The sequence below is a fragment of the Alnus glutinosa genome, chromosome 4 (assembly GCF_958979055.1).
Source record: "Alnus glutinosa chromosome 4, dhAlnGlut1.1, whole genome shotgun sequence".
Lineage (NCBI taxonomy): Eukaryota > Viridiplantae > Streptophyta > Magnoliopsida > Fagales > Betulaceae > Alnus > Alnus glutinosa.
Genome location: NC_084889.1, coordinates 30,832,669 through 30,858,033, shown reverse-complemented (window position 1 = coordinate 30,858,033; position 25,365 = coordinate 30,832,669). Strand labels below are relative to the sequence as shown.

Sequence of the window (25,365 nt, the reverse complement as noted above, 5' to 3'; positions counted from 1 at the left end):
GCTTTCTCATGTTACAGTAATCGTTTTTTCCTGTGGAGATGGTGCATCCAAAGACAAAACCCACATGGCTCTGTTACACTCTGTTTTAGGAAGCTAAAACAGAGGAGATTTCATAAATGAAAATTTGCTATTTAAAAGGCTCTCAGAACCATTCCTCAAAGCACAAAGATGGATATCTAACTTACAAATGATAATCCCATACTTGTTCCACGTACCAGCCCACACTCACCGCACCACTACTTCACTGCACCACCACTTGACTTCACTGCACCACATGTAGTCACAGCACATGTAGTCAGGCGTGTGGCCATGGGAAGCTACGGTATTGAAGCCAATGTTGAAGGAGTGGTTCAAGAACTTCGTGTACAACACTGAATTGTTTTCTTTTCCTGCTTGTAGAACATCTGTGATGCTGCACTGAGATTTGAACTCTTCTCAACTAAACTGTCCAGTTTCTCACCTCGTGAAAGTACACTGTCAATAGTTTTATGAAGGATAATTTTAGTTTCATCCAACTCCCTCTGAATTTTTAACAACTTGTCAGCCTCCGCAGGATCCTGGAATTTTGTCAAAGCTTCACTCAGATAGGGCCATGATTGGGTCTTATCTGCTTGTGCAGTCTTCCATGAATCACCAAAATTTTTCTGATACCCATCTAGCAACTGATTGAGCAGAGAAAAGGCACTTCAAACTGGGTAGTGATTATCCATAAAGCCCAATGCACAAAGGCCATTACTCTTCGTGCTGGACGGATTGGCGATGGGAGGGAGGGGTGCGCTTGGCGACGGTGCGAGAGACGAAGACGATGAACTCCTTCACGCTCGACCTTTGGAAGTACCCGAAGTGTCTCACGTCCAACGCCTGCGCCAAGATCACCGGATCCGACCCCTCCGGACTGCACTTCAGCACTGCCAACGCCGTGATCTTCATCTCTCTCTCTGTCTCTGTTACAGGTTTGGATGTTGATTGCTGTTAAATCGTCATATCTTGACTGGTTGTCATGGTATGAGGTTAACTCGTTCGGCTAAGAGGTGTTCTTGTTGCTGCTGCAGTTCTTGAATGTCATTTGTTCGGTTGAGATCGGGTTTTAATCTGGTCGGATTTGAGTTTTCAGGCCATTGAGTTTTCCAAACTCTCTTTCTTGAAAACGACGTAGTATGGTGAGTTGTTTGTTTGGACAGGATGGGTATTCTGGTTTAAATAAATCACGTGCATGCACGTGACTCGACTTCCATCACGTTTTAACGCCGAAATCAGACGGAATGTCTTTTTGGAACTCATTTCGATAGTTAAAACCCCGAGTTCGACAGAAATGATAGTTTAGTGACCTTTCATCAAAACGCATTATAGTTCGATACCCTTTTGTAAAGTTGTCCCTTAATTTTAAAATTTTTTTTTGAAGTTGTACAAGAGTTATATAAAAGTTGTAAATGAATCATATCTCTAGTACTTAACACAATATCGCAAAGGCCACCTCACTAATAAATAAATAATATAAACTCACACATAGGCATAAGTTCCATATTTCTACTATGTAGACTAAAAATTAATGAAGTTCGACAACTATCATAGATGTACAATATGATTTTTGACTTACCCGCATAATCATTGGTTGGAAGCTGTTTTCTTCTTCGAACAATATAGAAAGCCACAAAAACAGACAGAAGGCTTAAAACTCCAGCACCAACAACGACACCTACGTACAGACCAGTCCTATTCTTGTTGCTTGGGGGTTTGTTACTAACCGTGGCCCTAAAATCTATACAAAAGCAAGGCCATCAATAACAATGGTACTAGTGTGTGAAAAAAGCAGTTCTTAATCCTCTGAATTGCAACTACAATTTTTGCACTATATTACCTGCGGTAGCACTGATGGCTGAAATTGAAGGTCCATAAGTACCTTGAGTAGGTATGCAGCAAGTTCCTTTCCCAGCCCAAAAGAGATGGACTTCAAGGTAGTTTTCTGATACCTGGACCTGAAATACCTTTGGAACGGGTTGCATAGAGACTCCACCAGCCTCCCTTCTAATGTCAAAATCCTTTAAAACAAGATTCCCCTGGAATAAACAAAGTCAAACCTTGAAACAAAACACAAATGATGTCAATATTCATCATATTCAAGGTAATTTCTTGATTGATGTATAAGACGGTCACTAAATTTGTTAAGACAGTTTTTTCTGTTTTGGTTGAGAAATATCCATCATGATCTCTTAAAATTGGCATTCTGCTAATAGATTTTCTTAAGTATTGATGAGGATTTTGTTATATCAGTATTTATCACTTATCATTTATCATAAAAAATAAAAAAGGAGAGAAAAATAATATATATTGGGTTGAAAGAGCTTAGCAGGTAATGAAAAATGATTTCAAAAGACAACAGTTTTGATTCTAAAACAATTCAATAATATGATTCTGACCTGGATATAAATATCGAAGACACGCCTCCCAAGACTTTGCCATGTGGAAGTGTCTGGAAAAGCTGTTTCTACAAACTGGAGCCTTACAGTGTAGTTTCCGTTCTCAAGCCCCAAGCCATAGTACCTTAATGATGAAGCAGATAATCGAGTTGTCTCTGTTAACAAAGTACTTGTGTACTGAGGATTTCTGCTCCCAGTGAAATATCCAACATTGCTAACAGCCCACCTGTATGTGTTGGTCACATAATACGTGGCTGGACCAAGTGTCTCGTTATCCCTCTCATAGACAATACCATCAAAAGATGGAATCTGAGGACCACCACACTTAATTCCAAAGTTATAATCTGAAATCCAATACAGAAGAAGCACTTAATCAATGTGTAAGCTTAGAACAGGTGATTAAATGTACAAGGTTGGATCATGTATATGCTGATGTGTTCATAAGCATGTTATGCATTTCAACACTGGATATGGTTGAAGTTAGAAGCCTAATTCAAGTCTACTAGTCCTTTACTATGAAACTAAAATGTCAGGTGTAAAATTGTTCAGTTCATCTTTTAAGTTCAATTTTTTTTTTTTTTTTGTTGGCAAATTAGTTGTGATGCATAATTGCCAATGTTAGCCCTTTAAAAAGATATGTCCAGTCCATTTTTCGTAACTATTTAAAGATTAGGAATGCTTCCTGATTGTACTGTATCCATATCAATGTTTGGTGAAAATTTGAAGATGGATCACTCGTATTCTCCTTAGAAACACCATCCTAGAGTAGAATCTTCTCCTTGTTTACCTTAGTACCTACTAATCCTTTCCATTCTAGTAATCAAGAGTATGCTTTTAACTGTACTTACATATTCCAGGGCCTCGATTGCAAGGAAAGCTCCGTTGTAGGCAGCTCAATCCTGAAGGCAAACCACTAATGCAGAAGGAAATGAACTTAGACAAAGAATATTGAATTTAATGTTGCACATGAAATGCAAATTATAAGCAGCATATCTGATTCATACAAAATTTTCTTATTGGGATTAAGTTTAACTCCTGATAAGAGAAATGCTCCCTTGGTGATATGCAAATAAGCATTCTCTTAATAATACTAACTCATGATTAGGACTGTCAATTTTTTACATGACTCACGAATCCGACATGAAGTTAAATGGTTAGAGTTAAGCTTAAAAGGGTTGACCCGTTAGACCCGTTTAATAAATGAGTCATTAATGGGTCAACTCATTTGACTCACAGGTTGACCCGTATACTTTTTTTTTTTTTTTTCCAACATTAAAAAGTAAATATAAACAATCACGTTACCTCTTTCTTTCTCTCATTGTCTAAAGAGTAAAGACTAAACTAAAAAAATTTCACAAAATACAAAACAAGTCTTGTTTTTTATTGAGTTAGAACTTCAACCAAAAAGACAAAGACTGAAAGAAAAATAGTCGAGTGTTTTTCTTCTTCAAGTTTTCGAACCCAAAGTTGAACCAAAACAAGTAAACAATAAAACGCTTCATACTTTCAATTGTGGAGTAATATGATTATTCAAACAAGATGTTTTTTTTTTAGTTTATTTTTGTGTTTTTATTTTTATTTTTATAGACTTTATTATATAATGGGTCAAACAGGTCGTGTCAAAGTTGACCCTTAACGAGTTGGCGGGCCAAACGGTTTGACCCGAACCCAACATGTGAACCCATTTTGCTAGCCCTACTCATGATATCCCCATGATGAAAGAGGGTTCTTTGAATGGAAATGCAAGATAGACTAGATAGTAATTGCAATCACTACAAGTAACCAAGATATTGAAATTGATCCTCGACAGGACAACAAATTTCCATGAAGAGAAATGTTAAATTTAGGAAAAATTGATTTTATATTTGTTGTTAAATCTAACCTTATCTTTTTTTCTTTTTTCTTTTGTTTTTTGAGATAGAAATTATTTCACAGAGTAAAGTTTCCTATATTTTCCATGTACTCAATTGGGATTTGATAGTCCCCCTTGCTAGGTATCAAATTGCCTAAATGCTCTAGATTAGTTCCCAATGTCCTGTATTAGGAGAATATAGATTAGATGCTCAGGTAGGACAGACATTGGACCGTATAAATCTCATTAAGATGACATAACCTGGCTTGACCCCTTCTAATTCATAAAATGAATTCTTCAATTTGCATATTTTGGTACCTGATGACTAGTTAGCTGTTGAAGTTTGTGACGGAATCTCCCTCAACAGATCTAAGTTTGAAACAATGTGTAGATATAGGTACAAATATTTAGGTATCACATATTTTTTCTCCTGGCCTTTCAGTTATCCCATATTTAATACCATTGATTTGGCTATCACATGATAATATTACACCATGGCACAAGAATACCACAAAGGTAAAGGGAAAAACAAAAACGCATAACAATCTGAAGCATGGGATTGTTCTAACACATAGAAGTAGTGGCATGGGGAAGATTAGGGATGATGTGATTTATTTATCTGTAAGCTTAACTATGCTTAATAGACCAGTTTGGCTTCTTCTCCATCGGATACTTCCTTACCTTGCCATGTCACGCTCCCACTCCAATAACGAACCCCAGTGGTCCACTCCTTTTAATGGACATCATATATATATATAAAAGCCGAGTTTTTCCTTAGAATGGCATAGAATAGTGACATGTGGCATGAACCCATACTTTTTAGTGACTAAACCGGTTCTTTAAATACTGAACCGGTCTTTTAAATATAATCTCTCCCTCTCTCTCTCTCTATTAATGATACAAGTAGCATATTTCTCGCAATTAATGATATAAGTATGACTCTTTGGTATTTTTATATTTTTGGTTGAAATCTAAATATAACCGGTCTATTTAATCTCTCTCTCTCTCTCTCTCTCTCTCTCTCTCTTAATGATACAAGTAGCCTCTCTCTCTCAATTAATGATATAAGTATGACTCTTTGATATTTTTATATTTTTGGTTGAAATCTAATTATGTTTCCATTTTGTTTGTGAAATTTGTGATTGAACAATTCTTCATTTGAATGTTTATGAGATTTTTTTTTGTTCATTTGCTTTTTCGAATGTTCAGAATTATATAGGATTGGAATATAATAGGTATCATACCAACATTAAAAAAAATTTCTACTAATTTTCTATTTTATATTTTGATAATCAAAATCGTGGTTTTCTTCTTGCTATTTTTCTTCTTCATACTTATTTTCATTCTAAACTACACCTATGGAAACAAATATTTTAACATGTTTTAATTTATATGAATTAAACTAAAAATAAGGGTCTTATGTATTAATTCATTTAAATGTTTTATGGGATATTTGTTTTTCCTTTATGTGATTTTTACGATTTTCATTTATTTTTTTTTAAGTGTTATTCAGCTTTTGAAAGTCAAAAAAGGCAAAATTTTATTTGATTATTGTGCACAAAAGGAATATAAATGCTTTTAAAACACTAAAGAGTTAATTAAGCATTAAATTTGAAATGTTTTTTTTTTTTAATGTTCAAAATTATATGGATTTTATTTTTATTGAAACATATCATATCATATCATATCATATATATATAAAAGTCAAGTTCCAACTTAGAGTTGGCCTAGAATTAGGACACGTGGCATGAATCAATACTTTTTAAACATTGAACCGGTCATTTGAGTAAAAAACTTGTAATTTAAGTAAAACTAAACCGGTCTGTGTATTTCAAGTAAAATAAATGGTGCATTTAATATGACTAATTAACTATCTTATATTGAATAAAACATGAATAGAAACGTCAAAATTTTTTTGTCATTAAATCCTCATTAATTTCTACTTCTTTCTCTTCCTTTAAGTAAAACTGGAAAAAAAAAAAAAAAAAAAAAAAAAAAAAAGTAAAATTGAATTGCTCCATGTATTTGAAGTGAAATAAACGGTGCGTTTAATATTCCTAATCAAATCTCTTCCATTGAATAGAAAATGAATAGAAACATTTAATTTTGTTGTCATTAAATTCTCACTAATTTCCACATCTCTCTCTCTTCCTTTAAGTAAAATCTTTTACTCAAACACCGTTTCCCCTTCCACTAAATGTCCGTTACAAACTAAACCTCAAAGTGTCAAATGTCAGTTTTTTTTTTTTTTTTTTTTTTTTTTTTTTTTTTTTTTTTTTTTTTTTTTTTTCCTTTGGGAAATATAAAAAGTCACTCCAATATCTCTCACTTTCTCAAATAAATATATGGAAAAGTAATAGTTTGTGGCTATGCAAAACTGCAATGTTGTTTACATTACCGGAGAGTGGTGCTCAAAGTAAAGAGAGCGAAATTTTTGCTATTGTTGGAATCTTTTTGTTTGTAATACTGCTATAACCTTTTTTTTTTTTTTTTTTTAGTTTGCCTTTGATCAAGTTTGTCGGGGCTTTGTTCAATAGAATTGTAAATAATATGTTTGTATTTATTTTATGTGTTTCTGTTTTTCTGATTTGATTTTCTATCCTTATTTTTGCATTGATAATTTATATTATTATTTTTTTTTATTTTTGTTGTAAAAGTAGTTTCTTTTACGCTATATATAAGAATGATGGTCGAATTAAAAAATATCTATCTAACTGTAGTTTCTTCCTATACCTACAAATTTCTTTGGAACTGGAAAAAATATATAAAAAAAATAGTTATTTTCTATTATATTAGTAGTTATCATTTTACATTTTTTTTTTTAACTTTATTTTCTATGATTTTGTTCTTTCTTTACATTTTTTTTTTGTCCCTATTTCCTAATTTATATTATTTTTTTGTTACAATTGCTTTTTTTTTTTTTTTTTTCTGTTTTTTTTTTCTTTTTCCTTTTCTAAATTTTACATTGAATTCAAGGAAACCATGGAGAGAGAGAGTTTACATTAATTGTTGTTTTGAGTACGAGGTATGACGATTTTTTAATTTACATTGTTCACTGATTTTTTTTTCCATGCATAATGCACATTGTTAACGTGCTTAATTGACAAACAATATTGATTTTCAAGGTTTCATATGAACCGGAAAAGTATATGGAAAAGAAAACTCTAATTTATTCTATTAGTATTTTTTATTTTTCATTTTTTGCCTATATTTTCTATGGTTCTCTTATTTCATTTCCTCTGTTCCTCTTTTTTTTTTTTCTTTTTTTTTTTTTTCCTTTATTTTTTATGTAATTAATATATTATTTTTCATTCAAATTGCTTATTTTATCTTTTGTAAATTTTACACTAAATTCAAGAAAAATGATGCTGAGAGAGAGTTTCCTATGGTTGTTTTTTGTACAGGGTATAATGATTTTTTAGCGTATTATGTTTATTGAGTAGTTTTTTATTATTTTGTGTAATACAAAAAAGATAACACTATTATATGGACAGAAATTTCCTACAAACCGGTTTGTAAGAAATTTCTTACAATCCACATATAAGATTGATATGTGTCATTTGGCATGTGAGAAGCATATGATATTTAAATATCATGTACTTCGTACATGCTTTTTTAATAGTATTAATAAATAAAAATGTGTTTCTCACATGTTTAAAGGATATGTGTCTTTTTTAAATGTGAGTTGTAGAAAATTTCCTATAAACCAGTTTATAAGAAATTTTTGTCCCTATTATATTATATTAGTGTTTTTCAGTTTTCATTTTTTATCTATATTTTCTATACTTCTCTTCCATTTTTTTTTTATTACTATTATGAACTAAATTATAAGGAAGAATCCCGCGAATAGCACGGGTTACAAGCTAGTGTTAAGTAATTTACAAGCTAGACAACAGCTAATTAGTTTCTATTTATAATTTAATGCCAGTAAAACATTATAATTATCAGAAGAAAAGAGTTAATGATGATATGTGCCCCACAGAAAAAATTAAAATATGAAAACTTTGTTCCAAAATGTACGCGAGGACAAATTAATTAGCATGTTGAGAGGCTCATGATTTATCTGTTTCGAACACCCTCATGGCCATAATTGACAGCTTAAGTAGTTTACAAGAGCCATATTACAATGAGAACAATAACATTTATACCTGGATTGGAAACAACAATTTGTTTTGTTCCAGATTCATCTGGGCAAAAAATTCAACCACTAAAAGTAGAAAATATAATATGGAAAGATTTACCTGCTGTTTAAACTTTCTATTGTGAATTTGTTGGAAACTACATTGCTGCATATATGATCTAAATGTCAATTTCATCATTAGTGAAAGCAGAAGCCCATATGAAAAATTCAAGATTTTGTACGATTGTTAATAAAAAAAAAAATGTTATTCCAGAGTAGCAGGTTATAAATATTGGAAAAATAAATAGAAAATAGATAATATTCAAATATAATACACACTATCAAGTAAACAAAAACATACAGTTGTAAATTTTGTTCGTTGATCCAATCAGGAAAGCTTCCCAATATATTATTGTACGACAAATCACTGCAAGCATAACATTACAAGGATGTTAGGTACATGCTCCATCCAATCAGTAAACAATGCCATGAATAGTAGTAATTAGGCATTAGCCAAGTGACATTAATGCATTGGAATAAACTTTTGACCCCTCAATTTTAAATTCAAAACCTCTATTTTCAATTTTTTCTCATAATGCCACACTTGTTTATGCTATTAGCTAAATCCATATATCTAGATAAAGTTGTGATAGTTCAAATAGGTAAATACAAGAGTTCCAAATAGGGAAAATCCTATTAAGAGTTTCAAGTTTTTAGTTGAAATGACTCTGCATTCTCTCCTATAATAATTTTTTTGAAATACTATAAAATTAAGCCAGTACAAATCAATGTAGTTGTGATCAGAATTTACTCTATAATTTCTTTCAGAAAAACTGAAAATCCAAAAGAGAAAAAGGAAACACTTAATCTTTTAGAATAAACAATAATTTATTGCATAGAGATCAAAACTTGTATTAACTTGAGAGCAGCACCTAGATTTATGATCTCCCAATGTAAAAGCACCTTCTACAATATGATTGGTATATCTCACTATAATCTTGTGAATGCACATAATGTCTTATGCACTTACATGTTGAGAAGATTCTCACTTTTGTTTACAGGCAGTATGCCATGTAACTTATTATTTCCAAGAAACCTGATAACGAAGGAAACAATACATGCTTCAATACAAAAAGGAGTATGTTGGGATGTATACTGTGCAGCTAAGCAAATGAGGGATATTACAAGTAAGAGAGCAAACTCAAATTGAAAAGGGAGTCCGGAATCTGCCCTGCTATATTGTTGAAGCTCAAATCCCTGGAAAGATATATAATACTGTCACATGGACTGATACAACAGTAACTATCACATGGTTGTGAGATATATAAAACCAGTTATCTACAAGAAGTAATTAACACTTATGATCTTCATGCAACTGGAACGGATAAAATTTAAGCCTTATGCATCATCTAAACAATATAGAAGGAACAAGAAAAGGACGGAGAAAGGATAAATGAAGATGAAAAGAAATCGGATGAGTTTTATATACTATGCAGTGGTCCTAAGTCGATTACAAACAGGTTAAGTTCAAATTTTTTAAGCTGGGAGAAATAACCTGATAATTATGTCAAAACTTGAACAGTCTTTAGATTTTAGTGCAGCAATCATTACAAATTTCTTTTTTCGGGTTGAGTTGGTCCAATCTAACAAAAAAAAAAAGAGGTTCCTGCTTTCATAGCTTTGGATACAATTAAAATTCAATCTAACACGGTACAAGCCCTGCATGAATCTAAAGGGTTACCAACCAATGGCTACTACTTACAGCTGTGTCAATTTTTGGTATTCTCCTATATTAGGTGGAATTGAATCAGAAATGTTATTGTTCCTCAGCACTCTGCAATGCATGTAAGTAAAGTGTTATACCATATTCAGGAAGAGCAACAAAGAAGGGAAGAAAACATATATATTCATCTTTAGGAATTTCTGAATCTTAGCCTCTATGATATTGCCTTACAAGATACTTAGAGACTTCATATCCTTTATGAATGCCAGTGAAGAGCTCCCATTAGACAACTCACTTATTCTCCTACATAAATATAAGACATGAAATTGTTAAGATCTGCAAAATGGAAAAAATAATAAAAAAATATATACAATAAAAAATAAAAAGTTCACTAAAAGATGTAGACACTCACAACTCAGTCAGAGAAGTCAAATCGGAAAGCGTTGAGGGTATTGGACCTTGGAAAGAGTTTCCTTGAAGCCTCCTAAAATAGAATTTGGGAGTACTTAAATCATAAAGTGTGAATAATGCATCTTTTATGTAGAATAAACAAGTAAAGTTCAAAATTTGCTCAATCATAAGTCTTATAACAGTAATGTTTCTTATTGACATTGTGGTGTAATGAATGCTTGACCCTTGTCAAGGATGATTAAACAAAGACAAAAAATGATAAGGCTAACAATATCATCTTACAAGACAGAAAGCTTTGACCAATTCCCTATGAAGTCAGGTATCCTGCCTGTGAGTTCAGTGTCTGATGCCCACCTGATACCAAAAGAAGTATTTCCTCAGACAATTCAATTGCAGCTTTTGTTTTTATATTTAACCACATGTACATTTTAGAAAGTTTTCAATTGGAAAAAAAAGACATGAATTTCTTACACGGTTTGGAGGTTTCGTAATTTAGCAAATGTGGAAGGAATCTCACCACTAACTCCAGAACTATCAAAGTAGCTGTCAAGGGAAACAACTTACATGAATCTACTGATAACAGCCTATCCTCAGCTTATATGAAAATTTAAGTAATATTAGATAATGGATTTAACAACCAAAAGAAAGGTTGCAAGCTATCTTAAGAAAAAAAGATAAAAGTCTTGCATAAGCAAAACCGTTTATTATGGCATTTTATAAGATTGACTGTCACAAAGTTCTTATAATCTTGAGCCTCAGAGTAGTAGCTTTATTAGAACCATTTGCAAAGTCTTCATCACTGCAACAAATTGCAATCTAATGGTTTTGCGGACTGACAGTGAAAAAAGAAATTCAGCATTGTACTAGAACTTACATTTGTTCTAGATTCACTAAATTCCCAAGCTCAGATGGCAGAGAGCCCGAGAAGTTGTTTGATGAAAATGACCTGCAAATTTAACAAGTGAAACAATAAATGAATTACAAGCAAAGGATTTTATTCTCTTTAGGGTCAGATAATCAAGATCAGGTATATGAAATGCAGAAAGCAACAGAACAGACATGCTATTTTGTGAAAACACCTATTTAAACCTACTACCATATAAAGACAAAGGCAACAGGAAGAAATGAGTCTCATTTTAAGAAGATCACAAATATCTGTAGAAAAGCAACAACAAGAAGACGCCACATAGATGAATTAGGAAATTGACAATGAGTATGACTTACAATGATATTAAATTGGTAAGCTCTCCAAGTTCCTTTGGAAGCTCCCCTGATAATGCATTAATGCCAATACTCCTAATGCGTTAAACATCAGAAAAAGAGGAAAGGTTAAATAATATTAATGTACTATGTCCTAGGAGTTTCAAATGAAAGTAAGTTGAGCTTACAGGTATTGCATGCGAGTTAGATTGCGGATGGATGCGGACAGGTTACCTGTCAAGTAATTTTGGCCCAAATTCCTGTAAGAAATGGAGGAAACTTAGCATATTTCACAGTGCCCAATGCAAATGGACCATTGCGGAAAACTAGCACAACACATCTAGCATAAATTTCAATTCATTGATATTGTGCACCACAAATTCAAGGTCTAATTTCAATCCTAGCTTACATGAGAAAGAAGGAAACCAAAACTATACAAAACCCAAGTAAACAAACATATAAAGAAGAAACCATACAGATTGGTGAGGAAAGTTAGAGTCCATAGCTCTTCTGGGATTACACCGACAACATCCAAGGCATAAACCTTCCTGCAAAGAAAATAAAATTCCAAAAACAAGCAATCAAAAATAATGGAAGATTCATACGTACAAGATGTTCAAGATACTTTGAAGTGTAAGGTGTCTGCCATTACATAAACTATCTGTCGGTCACTTAACATAATTTTACTGAACTTTTCAAGGCTATTTAAAGCCAAAAAGTGGATTATCATATAGAAGGATTGCACTTCAATTTTGTATTGAAATTGCTCATGTAACAACCCACCCCCAATGACACAATATTGTCCACTTTTGGCTCCCCAAATAGAACTTCCCAGGAGGTCACCCATCCTGGGATTGCTCTCGCAGCAGCACGCTTAACTGTGGAGTTCTGATCGATTCATGGTCATCACGACTTTAAAACGCGTTGTGTCATATAGGGTGCATTTATACATATAAGCACATCCTCATTCCCAAGCGATGTGGGACGTCACAATCACCCCCCCTTAGGACCCAGCGTCCTCGCTGGCGACCCTCATGGGATCACCCCATTCTTGGCATCCCAGCGAGTGCCCGCCGGCAACCCTCTTGGGCTTGTGCACGCTCCCACCATCTCAGGCTGGGCAATGGCTCTGATACCATTTGTAACAACCCACCCCAATGACACAATATTGTCCACTTTTGGCTCCCCAAACAGAACTTCCCAGGAGGTCACCCATCCTGGGATTGCTTTCGCAGCAGCACGCTTAACTACGGAGTTCTGATCGGTTCATGGCCATCACGGCTTTAAAACGCGTTGTGTCATATATGGTGCATTTATACATATAAGCACATCCTCATTCTCAGGCGATGTGGGACGTCACAGCTCACATTTGATGTGAATTTAATTTGTTGAAGTTCAAAATTGTAAGTTTAATCTAAGGTGGTAGATGAATGCCTGCTCAAGAATATTAGTAACTATTGTCACAGCAAAAAGTTTTGATACTAGTTTATTATAACAAAATAAAAATTTGGATGACAACCTAGCAGAGAAGAGGGAAAAGAAATAGATTAATCACACTCAAAAGAAATTATTTACATAGTTCAGCATAAAAATCAACTTCCACAAGCAAAAAAATAAAAAATTGGGAAAAATTACACTAATAAAGGATGCAATATAAGAGGTGGTGAGAAATGCTCAAACTTAAGTCCCAATATACCAAAGCCCAACTCATGTGGGCACTTTCAGCCCCAAAAGTTACGAAGCCACTTTCCACATAAGCGGAGCACTTTAGGCTAAAGCCCCTCTTAAACTTGTGCTAACCAACACAGCTATGTACACATGGTGGTCACGAGACTCACGACCATATGGCATTGTTACCAGCATGGGCTACTCGGGGTCAGACCCGATCGCTAGTTTGTGCATATCGGTGTACCGGTGTTGCACCAGAGGATATTTCGAAAACACACAAACCCTATCAGGAATGGGTAAGTATTGAGACAAGAGTTACAAGAACTCAAGAAACAAGATGTATAAGATGGTATGTGTAAATTAAATTAATTGTTGTTAACGTATAAGCTGAAGTGACATGTAACATTCAGACTCTTTTCTCTATAAATAGAGTCGTCTTATATACAATCAAATCATCAAGGAAACATGTAGTTAAGCAAAGGCTTTGACGTGTAGATGTATGCCATAGGCCAAATCAGCTTAATTATGTGTCTCTCTTTCTTGTTCTCAACTCTTCCCTAAATTATGAGCTTCTATATGGTATCAGAGCCCTAAAAACTCATGCAAGTATCGATCCTGTGCCAATTTTTTTTTGGTTTCTCTCATCCCTTCCGCATCTGCAACCACAACCAAAATCCATAGTCTCACAGAATCATAACCGCAAACAGACCTCAACCTCTGTCATCTTCCACCATAGTACTCAACATGTTCCTGTAAGTGATCTTTAAAAGGAAATTACTGCTTTAATACATTGGCATTCTCTTCTTCAGAACCCCTACCCTTGCATTTTATCATTGCATCTTTTTAGATTACTTGATCTGAAGATTCCAAACCATTCGCATCATCACCATCACTTTCTTCATCAGATTCATCAGCTTCAATTTCTTTCCCAGAATGATCTCTTTTTGACAGCTCTATTTCACCAACTTGCTCTACAGTTTCAAGATAATCTTTTGCATCATTTTGAGCCTTTGACAACATATTAAGCTTTCGGCCAAAAAGGCTAATGAAGCTCTTTTCTAGTCGAGGCCGGCCAAAAAGTAGCCAATGTCCATGTTCCGGCAATAGTTGCCGATATTGGCCAAACAGTCGTCAAAGTCCAAATTCCGTTCATAGCAACCAATGTTCCCATTCAGGCCATAGTAGCCAATTTTTTTTGTAGCCTGTTCAAGATCCAAGCTCAACGTATGTGATCTATCATTGGGCTTGAGACAAGAGCTACAAGAACTCAAGAGACAAGAGTTATAAGGTGGTTTGTGTAAATTAAATTTATTGTTATTATTGTAGAAGTTGAAGTGATGTGTAATGTTCAGACTCTTTCTCTATAAATAGAGCTTGTATATAATCAAATCATCAAAGAAATATGTAACTAAGCAAATGCTTTGACGTGTAGATGTAAATTACAGGCCGAACCACCTTAATTGTGTGTCTCTTTCTTGTTCTCAACTCTTCCCCAAATTATGAGCTTCTATAGTAAGGGTCTGAATAAAACATATGGAGTTGAACAATGATAGTATGATCAGAATTTATCATGTGCATACTTCTTATTGATATCAATTGCCTTATATGATGATATATCTTAATGCGAGAAAACCTTTTCTTTAAAAACTATGAGTTCTAAATTCTTTCATTTGATTTTATCTCACTGAATCGTGAACTTCCACTTGATTTCCTTTCCACCTGTGAAACACACTTGTGTTTTGCAGTTAGTCAGTAACTAGATGGTGAGTCCTTTGAGACAATATGTACTTGTGGATGATATAGTCAAGATCATCTTTGAGGAGCTAGACTCAAAGTGGTTAGAGAGCATGTGGGATAGTGATGGAGATACGCGTAGGGAGATGATCAAGATTCTCTATTTGATTTATCTTTTTAAGACTAGATCTTGATCTTGATGTAATTAGGGATGTTTGTTATGTTTGGAGTTTTGTTTACTTATCAATGATTTGAGGTTATTTTGAGAATTGTAACGCTTTGGTTTTAATTTTATCACTTTTGGGAGACTTAGTATTGCTCTGAATATTTATTAATTTATGGAATTATTTTAGATACACTATCTTATATTAAGTTTCAATTATTTATGTTGTTCATTTTATACAGAGTTAACAGATAGATAGATCCTTTTTGAGTTATTTATGATGTAAATAGGTCTTGGGAGGCACGCCGAGTTAACTACATGTTAGTTAATTCTTGGGGGTGTTACACTTTAGGATCATGTAAGACAAATTCTTAGAATGTTGTCTTAGCTTGGTTAAGATGAGAATTATAGGCGGCGCACATGAAGTTTTTTACAACTTCATGAAACCTAAATAAAGCCAAATGTGAGATCTTAGACAGGCACTCGACAAGCCACTGTGCAAAGAAACTCAAGATAGGACGCCTTTATGGCGACTAGACTAAGATCGTACAACATTTGAGTGTGACAAGCCAATTGAGTGGGAGTTCCACCATAGCAGACATTTCATATTGTATGTGTTATAGATGACCAATCAAGGGAGTGACTGGATGGATCTCTCCTCCATCACTATGACGTGTGAGTAATTCACATCTCATTAAATGGCCTGAAAAAAGGAAAAGGAAAGCACAAATTTAGGGCAGTTTCAAACGCTCACCTAATCCCTTATGACATTTGTGTACACCCTTTTTATATGTTTCCAGCAAAACCATACACACCGCCCCTAGTGCACCAAGTTTTTCCATACTCTCACTCACACACATGCACATGCAGTCTGTCCCATCAAATACCAAACTCTATTTAGTTTTCTTCATGATTCCTTTTCTCTCTAACTTACAACCCACTGAGGGCCAAACCCTTTTCAGCTTCTAGCTACATCTCCTCCCAAAAGACAAGCACACAACTCCAACTAGCTGATCAATATATAGAGATGGAGAGAAAGGTCATCCCCACCCACGTGGTCGTCATCTACTCCCTTTCAACCAGAAAGGTCATCCCCACCCACGCTCAAGCTCTCTCTCTCTCTCTCTCTCTCTCTCTCTCTCTCTCTTAGATTTCTTGGATAATTTAAGTGGGTCGGATTTTTAGCTTTAGATACAATTTTAGATTTATGGGTTTTCTCTGTATTCATGAAAAAGCATAGTTCAGATGGTGGTGTTGTGCTTCGACATGTTCGTCGTCGCTCACTACAACAACAAGATGCTCCTCCCCCGGCCTTCAATGAGGGTCACCACTAATTCTAAAATAAAACCCCAACTCCTTGTGTTGGTTATTAGGATTGCTATCTTCTTATCAAGAGAAGTCGCCTCTATTCACTGATTAAATTTGTTGCAATTATGTTTTGGCGGAGACATTGGAAATGAGTGAGTGACTAAGGGTGGGCAACTAAAGAAACTCTACTATGTAATGTATTTCTTATATTCTTTAACTGTGATTGTAAGGAACTGTATGGAATTGATAAAATGGATGGAAAGATAGAATAGAAAGATGGAATAGAGCGAAATGGAAGAAGATGAAATCGAAAGCTAGACCTTCGAGGGAATCCAGCACCTCCAGGCTTTACTAGAGAAAGCTTAAACTCCAAAAACTGATTAAATATTTGACAAGTTTGATATAGATTCATTCGTGGACCTGGGTTATATACAAACTTGCAACTGTAACTACCCATAACTACTAACAACCCAACCCACTAGCTCTAAAACTAACTTCTAACAGTTCAGCCCATCAGGCCATCTTAACCTAATTAACCCTATTAAGCCCACTATATTATTCCCTTACATACTGAGGCTGAAGAAAGTTTTAAGCAGGTCAGAAGGGGCAAACCCCTGTTGGCTCCACCTCTAGGAGGAGATGATTAGATGAGCTATCAGGAGGAAACAGTTTGTTAGTTCATAGAATATTGGTAATATTCGGTGCAGAAAACCTTTTGGATATTTTCCAAGTGTTTTGGGTTTGTTTTGGCTTATTATTGGAGCTTTTGTGATCCCACGTTAGAAGCACGTGAGAAGGCCGTTCAAATGGCAGCTGCTTGGTTGAAGACGAGTCCTCTTTGCCTTCCCCTGTTAGAAGGACGTTGGAAATCCAATTTAACGGGACGCCTATGACAAGAAGATTTCTTACTCCCTTCCTCCGTTCAAACGGAATTAGAGCTGTTCTAATGGCACACCACTGGAAGACGATTTAACCTCTCTGCCATCCTTCGTCAAAAGGGCATCAGAAGCACATTCGAGCATCAAGCTACAATTGGCTCTCCATGAGATTTTGTAAGATCCTGTCTGAAGCCCGTTCTAACGGAAGCTAGACTGAGGAACTGACAAGTGTCAAAAAGTTAGCGATGGAATCCTAAGTTTTTTTTTGTTTTAACGGCAGCTAGACTGAGGAACTGACAAGTGTCAAAAAGTTAGCGATGGAATCCTAAGTTTTTTTTTGTTTTAACGGCAGCCTGCGGAACAGTTGATAAAAATTAGATTTTTAGCTTATTCAAAAAAAGCTTGAAGAGACATTTTTCCTGGAGATTTTCATAAGCTCTAAAGGGGTTCTTGGGTATTTGGTAAAAGTGTGTAGGATGATCCTAGGGAGTTTATAGATTCATTTTCCATCACCAAAATAGTGTGACCAAGTGTGTATGTTATGAAAGCTTTGAGCTTTGTTCACACTTGAAGTGTTCTTGAGTTTTAGCCAACAAACCATATACAAAATATTGTCTGAAGAAGAGTCTACCGAAGGATCTGTAAAGAGATGCACTGTAAGAAGATTGGAGGGCTTAGAGGCTAGCAGGTGGTTAGTTGTATTACATGAAATAGGATATCACAAAGGATTGTAAGTTTTATCTTATCTTGTAGTCTGGATCTTCTCTATAGTGATTTTCTGGTTTTGACTGCATTAGAGTGGTTTTTAAACATTTGATGTGTTCGAAGAGTTTTTCCAGTTGTGTGTTTGTATGATTTAGTTTTCAAGTAATTTTATTACTGTGATAATTATTGCTTGATTGTTTTTTATTGGAGTTAGAATCATTCCTTGAGTTCTTTCACAGCTTATGGATATGGTACCCAATATGGATGAGTGGGAGATATTGGAAATTAATTTGACCCAGAGAGTCCACATGGATTAGTGGAATTTTATTTCTAATTAACATAATCTTTTAAGGATTATTAAATAGTGGGTGAAGTGCTAAAAAGACAACTTTAGCACACTTCAATATGCCTTGAAGTTGTGCACTAGTTGTGCTAAGGGTTGTGCATGAATCACAACCCCTATTTGATAACTACCAACTACCTTAATTAGATTATAATAAGCTACTATATTGAGTTGCTAAAATTTTTGTCTACTAGAACTTCTCCCTTCTTAGGACTCTAATAGAGAAGACTGAATATACGTTTTAGAATAGCACTCAGAATATTGTTCATCTCTCTCTAGAGTAACCATCACTATCCCTAGAATTTGAAATGTGAAAATTATAAGGAGACCCTAGTATTGCTTCCTAGTTGACGAAAAAGAGCTCTAGTTCATTATATAGTGCATTGAATGGCATGGGCCGTAAGGTAAGCAACAAATCCAACCTGTGGAAGATCCGTTTAGAGTAAGTTATATAGAATAGCCCTCGATTCAACGGTCATGATAGGACATCTTTTTGCTAAAAAATTCATAAAAAGTAAAATAAAAAGATATGTGGCACCAAACGGCTATGTGGCAAAAGAATTGCCATATCAGCAATTTTAGAAATATAAATTTATATATATACATATATAAAAGGGAATATTTAATAATAAAAAAAAACTGAAAAAAAAAAAAAAAAAATTGTTGATATGTTACTTCTTGTGCCACATGGCCTTTTATTGCCAATTTTTTTTTTCTCATTGAAATTTGGGTAAAATATGCATTGTTTTGTGACCTAAATTTGAAAGATAAAATCTATTTTGTTTTTTATTCTTTTCAAAGTCTTTGTTGTCAACTAGTTTTTATTTATTTATTTATTTATTTTGTCGACCGTTGTCAACCTGTTACTACTATAATAGAGAATGGAGTAGCAAGAAATATGAACGTAGGAGTTGGTCCAAAAAAGATGGCCGAGGTAATCTTCGTTCAAATGTGTGTTATAGGGGCTTACCTTGGACCATTGCAGTACCAGCCAGACATAATATCGAACAAATGTCATGCAAATCTTTTTTTCTTTTTCTTTTTTTAAAGTTTTTTTACCATGACCAATAAAATTGATGCGACCCAATTGAATGGGTGAAACGATCAATAGACCCCATATATATAGAGAAGAGAAACAGTTATCCAAACATGAACACGAAGCACTTCAGGTTTTCGTTTTGGGAATAACTTCAATTCGGTCCTGGCAAAAAGTGGGGTTTTTTTGCCTGCCAATGATAATTTGACACGTGAGCTTGAAATAAAAAAGCAAATAAATGCAATACACCCGATTAAAGACCCAAGATGAACGCTGACTCCTCATCTGATACGAACCGAATTGAAGACCCAAGATGAACGCTGCCGCTGCCCGATTGCCGACACCAAAAAGCCGCCGCTCACGCCGGGACTTTTGAGAAAGACCGATCATCGGAGAGAGAGAGAGCCACCGTGAGAGAGAGGATGCAGATCGAGAGAGAGACTGAAACTGAGAGACCGAAAATGCAAAAGAAGAAGAAGAAGATGGTTCTGGCCAAGAGGATGGTTTGGGGGGATTAGGGGCGGACGGACGGGATTTGGGGGGATTAGGGGTGGACGGCTTTGGCGTCGTTGTCCAGTCCGGTGGACGTGCGGTGATTTTGGGCGGGCGGGATTTAGGGTGGATTAGGGCGGACAAGATTTGGGGCTAATTAGGGACGGACGGACGGACGGGATTTGGGGCAGATTAGGGGTGCCCACGCCGGGACTTCGGCGGAGTGCTCCAGTCCGGGCGGACGTGCGGTGATTTTGGGCGGACGGGTTTTGGCAAACTGGGCGGTGGTTTTTCTTTCTTTTGTTTAGAACATAGACTACTTCAAATCAGAATGGGAGAGAGGGATTGGGTGCTTCACTAACTTTTCAGTTTTTTGTCTTTAACTAATGTGTCAAGGGGCTATTGGTGGGCAGAAACCCACTGCTTTTTGCCAAGACCGGATAGAAGGGGCAATCTTTGGTTTTTATGTATAAAATTGTAATTTTAAACAAAAATAGAATTGGATAGAAACAGAGAGAGACAGAGCGAAAACAGGTAAGAGAAAAGTACGTACAGTGCCGTAATGTGACAAGTAGTGCCATTGTCGTATGAACAGTTGCATTTGATAAAGGGATTGTGATCTCCATCATCGATGGTGGGGAAAGAGCCGATGGCCGCTCCGCTGCATGGTTGCCCACTTATATTCCATTGGCCTAATGGTGCTGAGATTCCCCAATTTTGAAATATTGAATTGAAAACCCTTACTGCAATAAAATTCACAATTATATATCATTGGAATTAGCGTGGAAAACAAATACTGACTCTGTCATGATTGCACTCAAAAGAAATCTCACCTAGTTAGTATATAATTTAGGGTGTACAAGCATATTGAGCGGTTAATAACCGTTAATTGTATAATCACTTTTGTATGAATTAAGAAAAATTGTTAATCCCTTAAAGTGGGGCAGTTAGTAAATTTAAGGGTAAACGGAAACGGTTAATAACCATTATATATATATATATATATATATATATATATATATATATATATATATATATATATATATATATATATATATATATATATATATATATATATATATATATATATATATAAAATGCCATGGGTTTGGTGCATTTGATATGTGGTTTTTGTTTGAATTTAATGAAATTTATCTTTATTTATAAAAATAATTCTTGAGCTTTGTTATATTTTGAAGCATTCTACTTATTTAAAAAATGGATACTTGCACTATTAGTCCCTGGGGTTGGCCTAAATTACAAATCACTCCCTGTAGTACAAGAAGTTCATAGATGGTCCTTGTGATAATTAAACTATAATTATGAATCACTCCTTGAACCTGTTTTTTGTCCACCAAGTTAACAGATTCCGTTAGTTTGTCACGTTATACCCAATAAGAAATCGACACGTGTCTATTACAATAAAAAATATAAATAAATAAAACTTAAAAATTATTTTATTATATATATATATATAGTGAAGGGGTGGCCGGGGCGCGGCCACCCCCAAAGGCAGCTAGGGGTGGCCCGAAGGCCACCCTGAGCCCCTGAGGGTGGCGTGCGACCACTTTAGGGGTGGCCGCTCAACCGATAGCCACCCTTTAACTATTTTATTTTATTTTATTTTTTTAAAAAAATTAAGTTTTATTTATTAATATTTTTTATTGTAATGGACACGTGTCGATTACCTATTAGGTATGACGTGATAACTAACGGATTCTGTTAACTTGGTGGACGGAAAATGGGTTCAGGGAGTGATTCGTAATTATAGTTTACCACAAGGACCCTCCTATTGGGTATGACGTGTCAACTAACGGATTCCGTTAACTTAGTAGACGAAAAACGGGTTCAGAGAGTGATTCGTAATTATAATTTACCACAAGGACATTCCATAAATTTTTTGTACCACAGTGAGTGATTTGTAATTTAGATTAACCTTAGGGACCAATGATGTAATTATCCATATTTAAAAAATGCCTAAAGTCATCGAAAATAGGCCCTTAAAAGAGGCTCAAGGAATGCCTACAATACCAAAATACACTCATTTCTAAAAACACGTTTATGCGGTGCGGTTATAAGTTTCAATAACTGTTAAACGACGGTTATTTTAAAGCGGTTAACCGCTTAAGGTGGACTAGTTACGGTTACAAAAATTAGATAACCGCCTAAAATAGTTACGATTAACGGTTAGAGACAATAACCACAAAACACAACCGCATACACCCTAGTACATATTTTGAGTGTTTTTTTTTAAAAAAAAAAAAAGTTAAATTGCTACTGTTGGTGGCCTATCAAGAGGAAATTACACTTTTTTTTTGCTTCTATGCAATATGGAAATTACATTTAACTAACCTAAACCGACACCTATGTTAAAAGACATTTCTATATGATTAAGAGTGTTTGGTTAGAATAAAAAGTTGAATAAAGTTGAATAATATCTTATTTTTTTCAAAAATAAATCATATTTTATTTAACTTTTTTTAATTTTTTTTAAATTTTATCTCACAAAGTCAAACCTCGTAATTCGCGCAGTATATTCGAATAATATTTGGATTCAATATCCAAACGGTTGATGTGTCAGTTCCAATTAACTTTTGATTTTTTTTTTAACACGAATTAATTTAAAAATTAGTTTGCACTATCACACCTGCATTGCAAGTAAGTTGTGGAATAAAATATATTATATAACATTATGATATATATATATATATATTAATTCAAATCATTTACCCTCTCCCTCTTGATTAGGTGCAGCATAAAGTTGACCAACAATTGCAGGCGTGGCAATAAACAGATCATACGTTTCAAACAAAGACACGTACGGCCTTTTTGATATGTAAGGATAAGAATTATCTTTTTATTTTTTTAAGTTATTGTGGCAAACCACGCGCTTCAAACAAAGACATGGCCTTTTTTATATGTAACAATAGGAATTTTTTTTTTTTAAAAAAAAAATTATTATTATGATTCGAGATAAATCATTATTAAATTTTGATTCAATTTAAACCATGCATATTAATTATAAAAATAAATAAATGAATAAAAAAAGATATTTAAAATTGCTATTTGTACATCGTAGAAAAATTCATAACTCCCACCAAGCTATTGATCAGCCCCTAAGTTGTCAAGGTGGGGGGTCAGACGATTGACGGCTTGGGGGGTTGCGTGTGGTGGGGTGCCTGGATTGATTGTGTGGACGTCAGACAAGAAAGAATAATTACTAAGAGAGAGGAACTGGGAAGGGCTTTGATTGATTTGGGTTGAAATTGAAGACCCAATTAAACCACAACGAAACCAAACTACGTGGCATTTTTTTGCTCTCTAAAACCTAGTTGACAGTGAATACTAACCAACTAGGCAAATCATACATATACACACTTTTTAGTACATATTTAATATATACACTCAATACATTTAGAGAAATGTTACATATACTTAAACTTTTAAAAATAAAACTTTATTATGATGATGTAGAGCTTATTTATTGGTACCCATAACATTTCTTTTCATTAATTGTTTTAATCATGTCTAATGAATGAGCTCAACATCAGTTAGTAAGGTTCTCTTTATAAAAATTTAAGTACATGCATGTAATATTTTTCATACATATTTAGTGTGAGATATATGCATGTGCGACACATCTTGTGTGCATGAATTTTACACCAAATATAATTGGATGTACAAAATGTATGCATGCAAATAATACACCTCAACCAATTAACTAACCTGTATTTTATTCTAAACCTGCTTGTGTGTACGGTTGACTTATCCGGTTGTATAAAACATTTAAAATTAACTGGTATCTACTAACCTTAGCCTGTTTAATTTTTATTTTTTGTCACGAAAGCAATTTGTCGAAAGTTTATCCAAATCTAGACGACAATTTTTTAAACACTTAACCAGATTATGCTTAAGTTCCTTCAATTTTCTAGTCACTTAACGCCACAAAACGCTGTTTAATTAATTCTCTTTGTTATTTTTTCCCTCAAAGGAAAATTAAAGAAGACGACGAACATAATTTTAAGGATACGAAGACTCTTTGCATTGGAAGTTGGAACCAGAGTAAGGCAAAAAGCAGGCGGTTTTCTTAGGAATAGTATTCTCTCCATTTTATTTAAAATAGGGACTAATCATTTCATAATTAAGATTTTGGTCGTATTTTATTTTGTGGCATCTGAAGGTCTATCAGCGTTTTCTTGCTTCTTTTTTTCTTTCTTTCTGGATAAGTAGGGTTGTATTCGAGCCGAGCCGAACTTGGAACTGTCAGATTCGGCTCGAATACATTATTGAGGAGCTCGAACTCGGCTCGAGCTCGAGTCGAATTTGAAATCAATGTTCGAATTCGGCTTGTCAAGTACCTAGCCAAGTTCGAGCTTGGCTCGAACTCGGTTAGGTTCACAAGCCGAGACTTCAATCGAGCTCGAGCGGCTCGAGCTCGATTGGAGTTTCTGTAAATCTTTTAACTTAAAAAATAGTAAAACAAAACTTTTCCAACACCCAACCGGCACAAAACCACTGCACAAAAGGTCTGTGACCACATGAGACGACTACTCCGACATGCTCCATGGCCGGAGACCACCCAGCAATGAAGACCCACCAAAAACCTTCCTTAGATTTTCATGCTCACCCCATTGATCCACTACAATGACCGCACGGCGACACTCCCTTAGGCCAAAGACAGCGGCCCACTGCCACCAAGTGGTGCAATCGCCACTGACGCACCAAGGCCACAGCGCTGAGCGAGCTCTCTCTGCGTTTCCTTTCTTCTCTAGTGTTTCTTCTTCTTTGTTTTTGTTTTGACAAAACACGTCTTGTCTCTCGTGCAACAAAAGAGGGAGAAGATATTTCTTCTCCCTCATTCAGCCACAGCCACACACGTGGCTGTGGCATTATCCAATTATAAATTTTTATAATATATGCAAATATAAATCATTAATTTGTATAATCCCATTCCAGATTCTTCCAAATAAATTAAATTTTTTAGATAAAAAATTATGACTTTAAATTAAAAAATCAGAACTTCAAAAGGTTATGTAAATTTAAATGAATATCTCATACTTATTACTTAATAACTAAAATGCATACTTATATTATAAATCCCATTTTTATCAATATAATTATATGTATATTAATAGATATGTATATATATAAATATATACGAGCAAGTTAACGATTCGAGCTGAACGAGTCGAGTCGAACTTATATAAGCCAAGCTCACGAGCTTTATTCGAATCGAGCCGAGTTTATACGAGTATGTCTCGTTTAATATTCGAGTGGATTATTATGTTCACGAACGGCTCATTTATTATTCGAAT

General features: G+C 34.6%; 1 protein-coding gene and 1 pseudogene across 1 annotated transcript in view; both read right to left on the bottom strand.

The window, feature by feature from the left end:
- LOC133865674 (probable LRR receptor-like serine/threonine-protein kinase At1g56140) overlaps positions 1-25,365 on the bottom strand; it is a 32,214-nt gene that overhangs the window by 6,532 nt on the left and 317 nt on the right. The window contains exons 2-19 of the mRNA XM_062302105.1: positions 20,604-20,793; positions 12,200-12,271; positions 11,912-11,983; positions 11,748-11,819; positions 11,398-11,469; positions 10,995-11,066; positions 10,806-10,877; positions 10,525-10,596; positions 10,344-10,415; positions 10,152-10,223; positions 9,575-9,664; positions 9,420-9,485; positions 8,751-8,816; positions 8,511-8,555; positions 3,266-3,330; positions 2,418-2,761; positions 1,859-2,057; positions 1,598-1,759 (exon numbers count right to left, since the gene is read on the bottom strand). Coding sequence (XP_062158089.1) covers positions 1,598-1,759; positions 1,859-2,057; positions 2,418-2,761; positions 3,266-3,330; positions 8,511-8,555; positions 8,751-8,816; positions 9,420-9,485; positions 9,575-9,664; positions 10,152-10,223; positions 10,344-10,415; positions 10,525-10,596; positions 10,806-10,877; positions 10,995-11,066; positions 11,398-11,469; positions 11,748-11,819; positions 11,912-11,983; positions 12,200-12,271; positions 20,604-20,793 — 1,875 coding nt within the window. The remainder of the gene's footprint in view (positions 1-1,597; positions 1,760-1,858; positions 2,058-2,417; positions 2,762-3,265; positions 3,331-8,510; positions 8,556-8,750; positions 8,817-9,419; positions 9,486-9,574; positions 9,665-10,151; positions 10,224-10,343; positions 10,416-10,524; positions 10,597-10,805; positions 10,878-10,994; positions 11,067-11,397; positions 11,470-11,747; positions 11,820-11,911; positions 11,984-12,199; positions 12,272-20,603; positions 20,794-25,365) is intronic.
- LOC133865561 (VAMP-like protein YKT61) lies at positions 351-945 on the bottom strand (annotated as a pseudogene).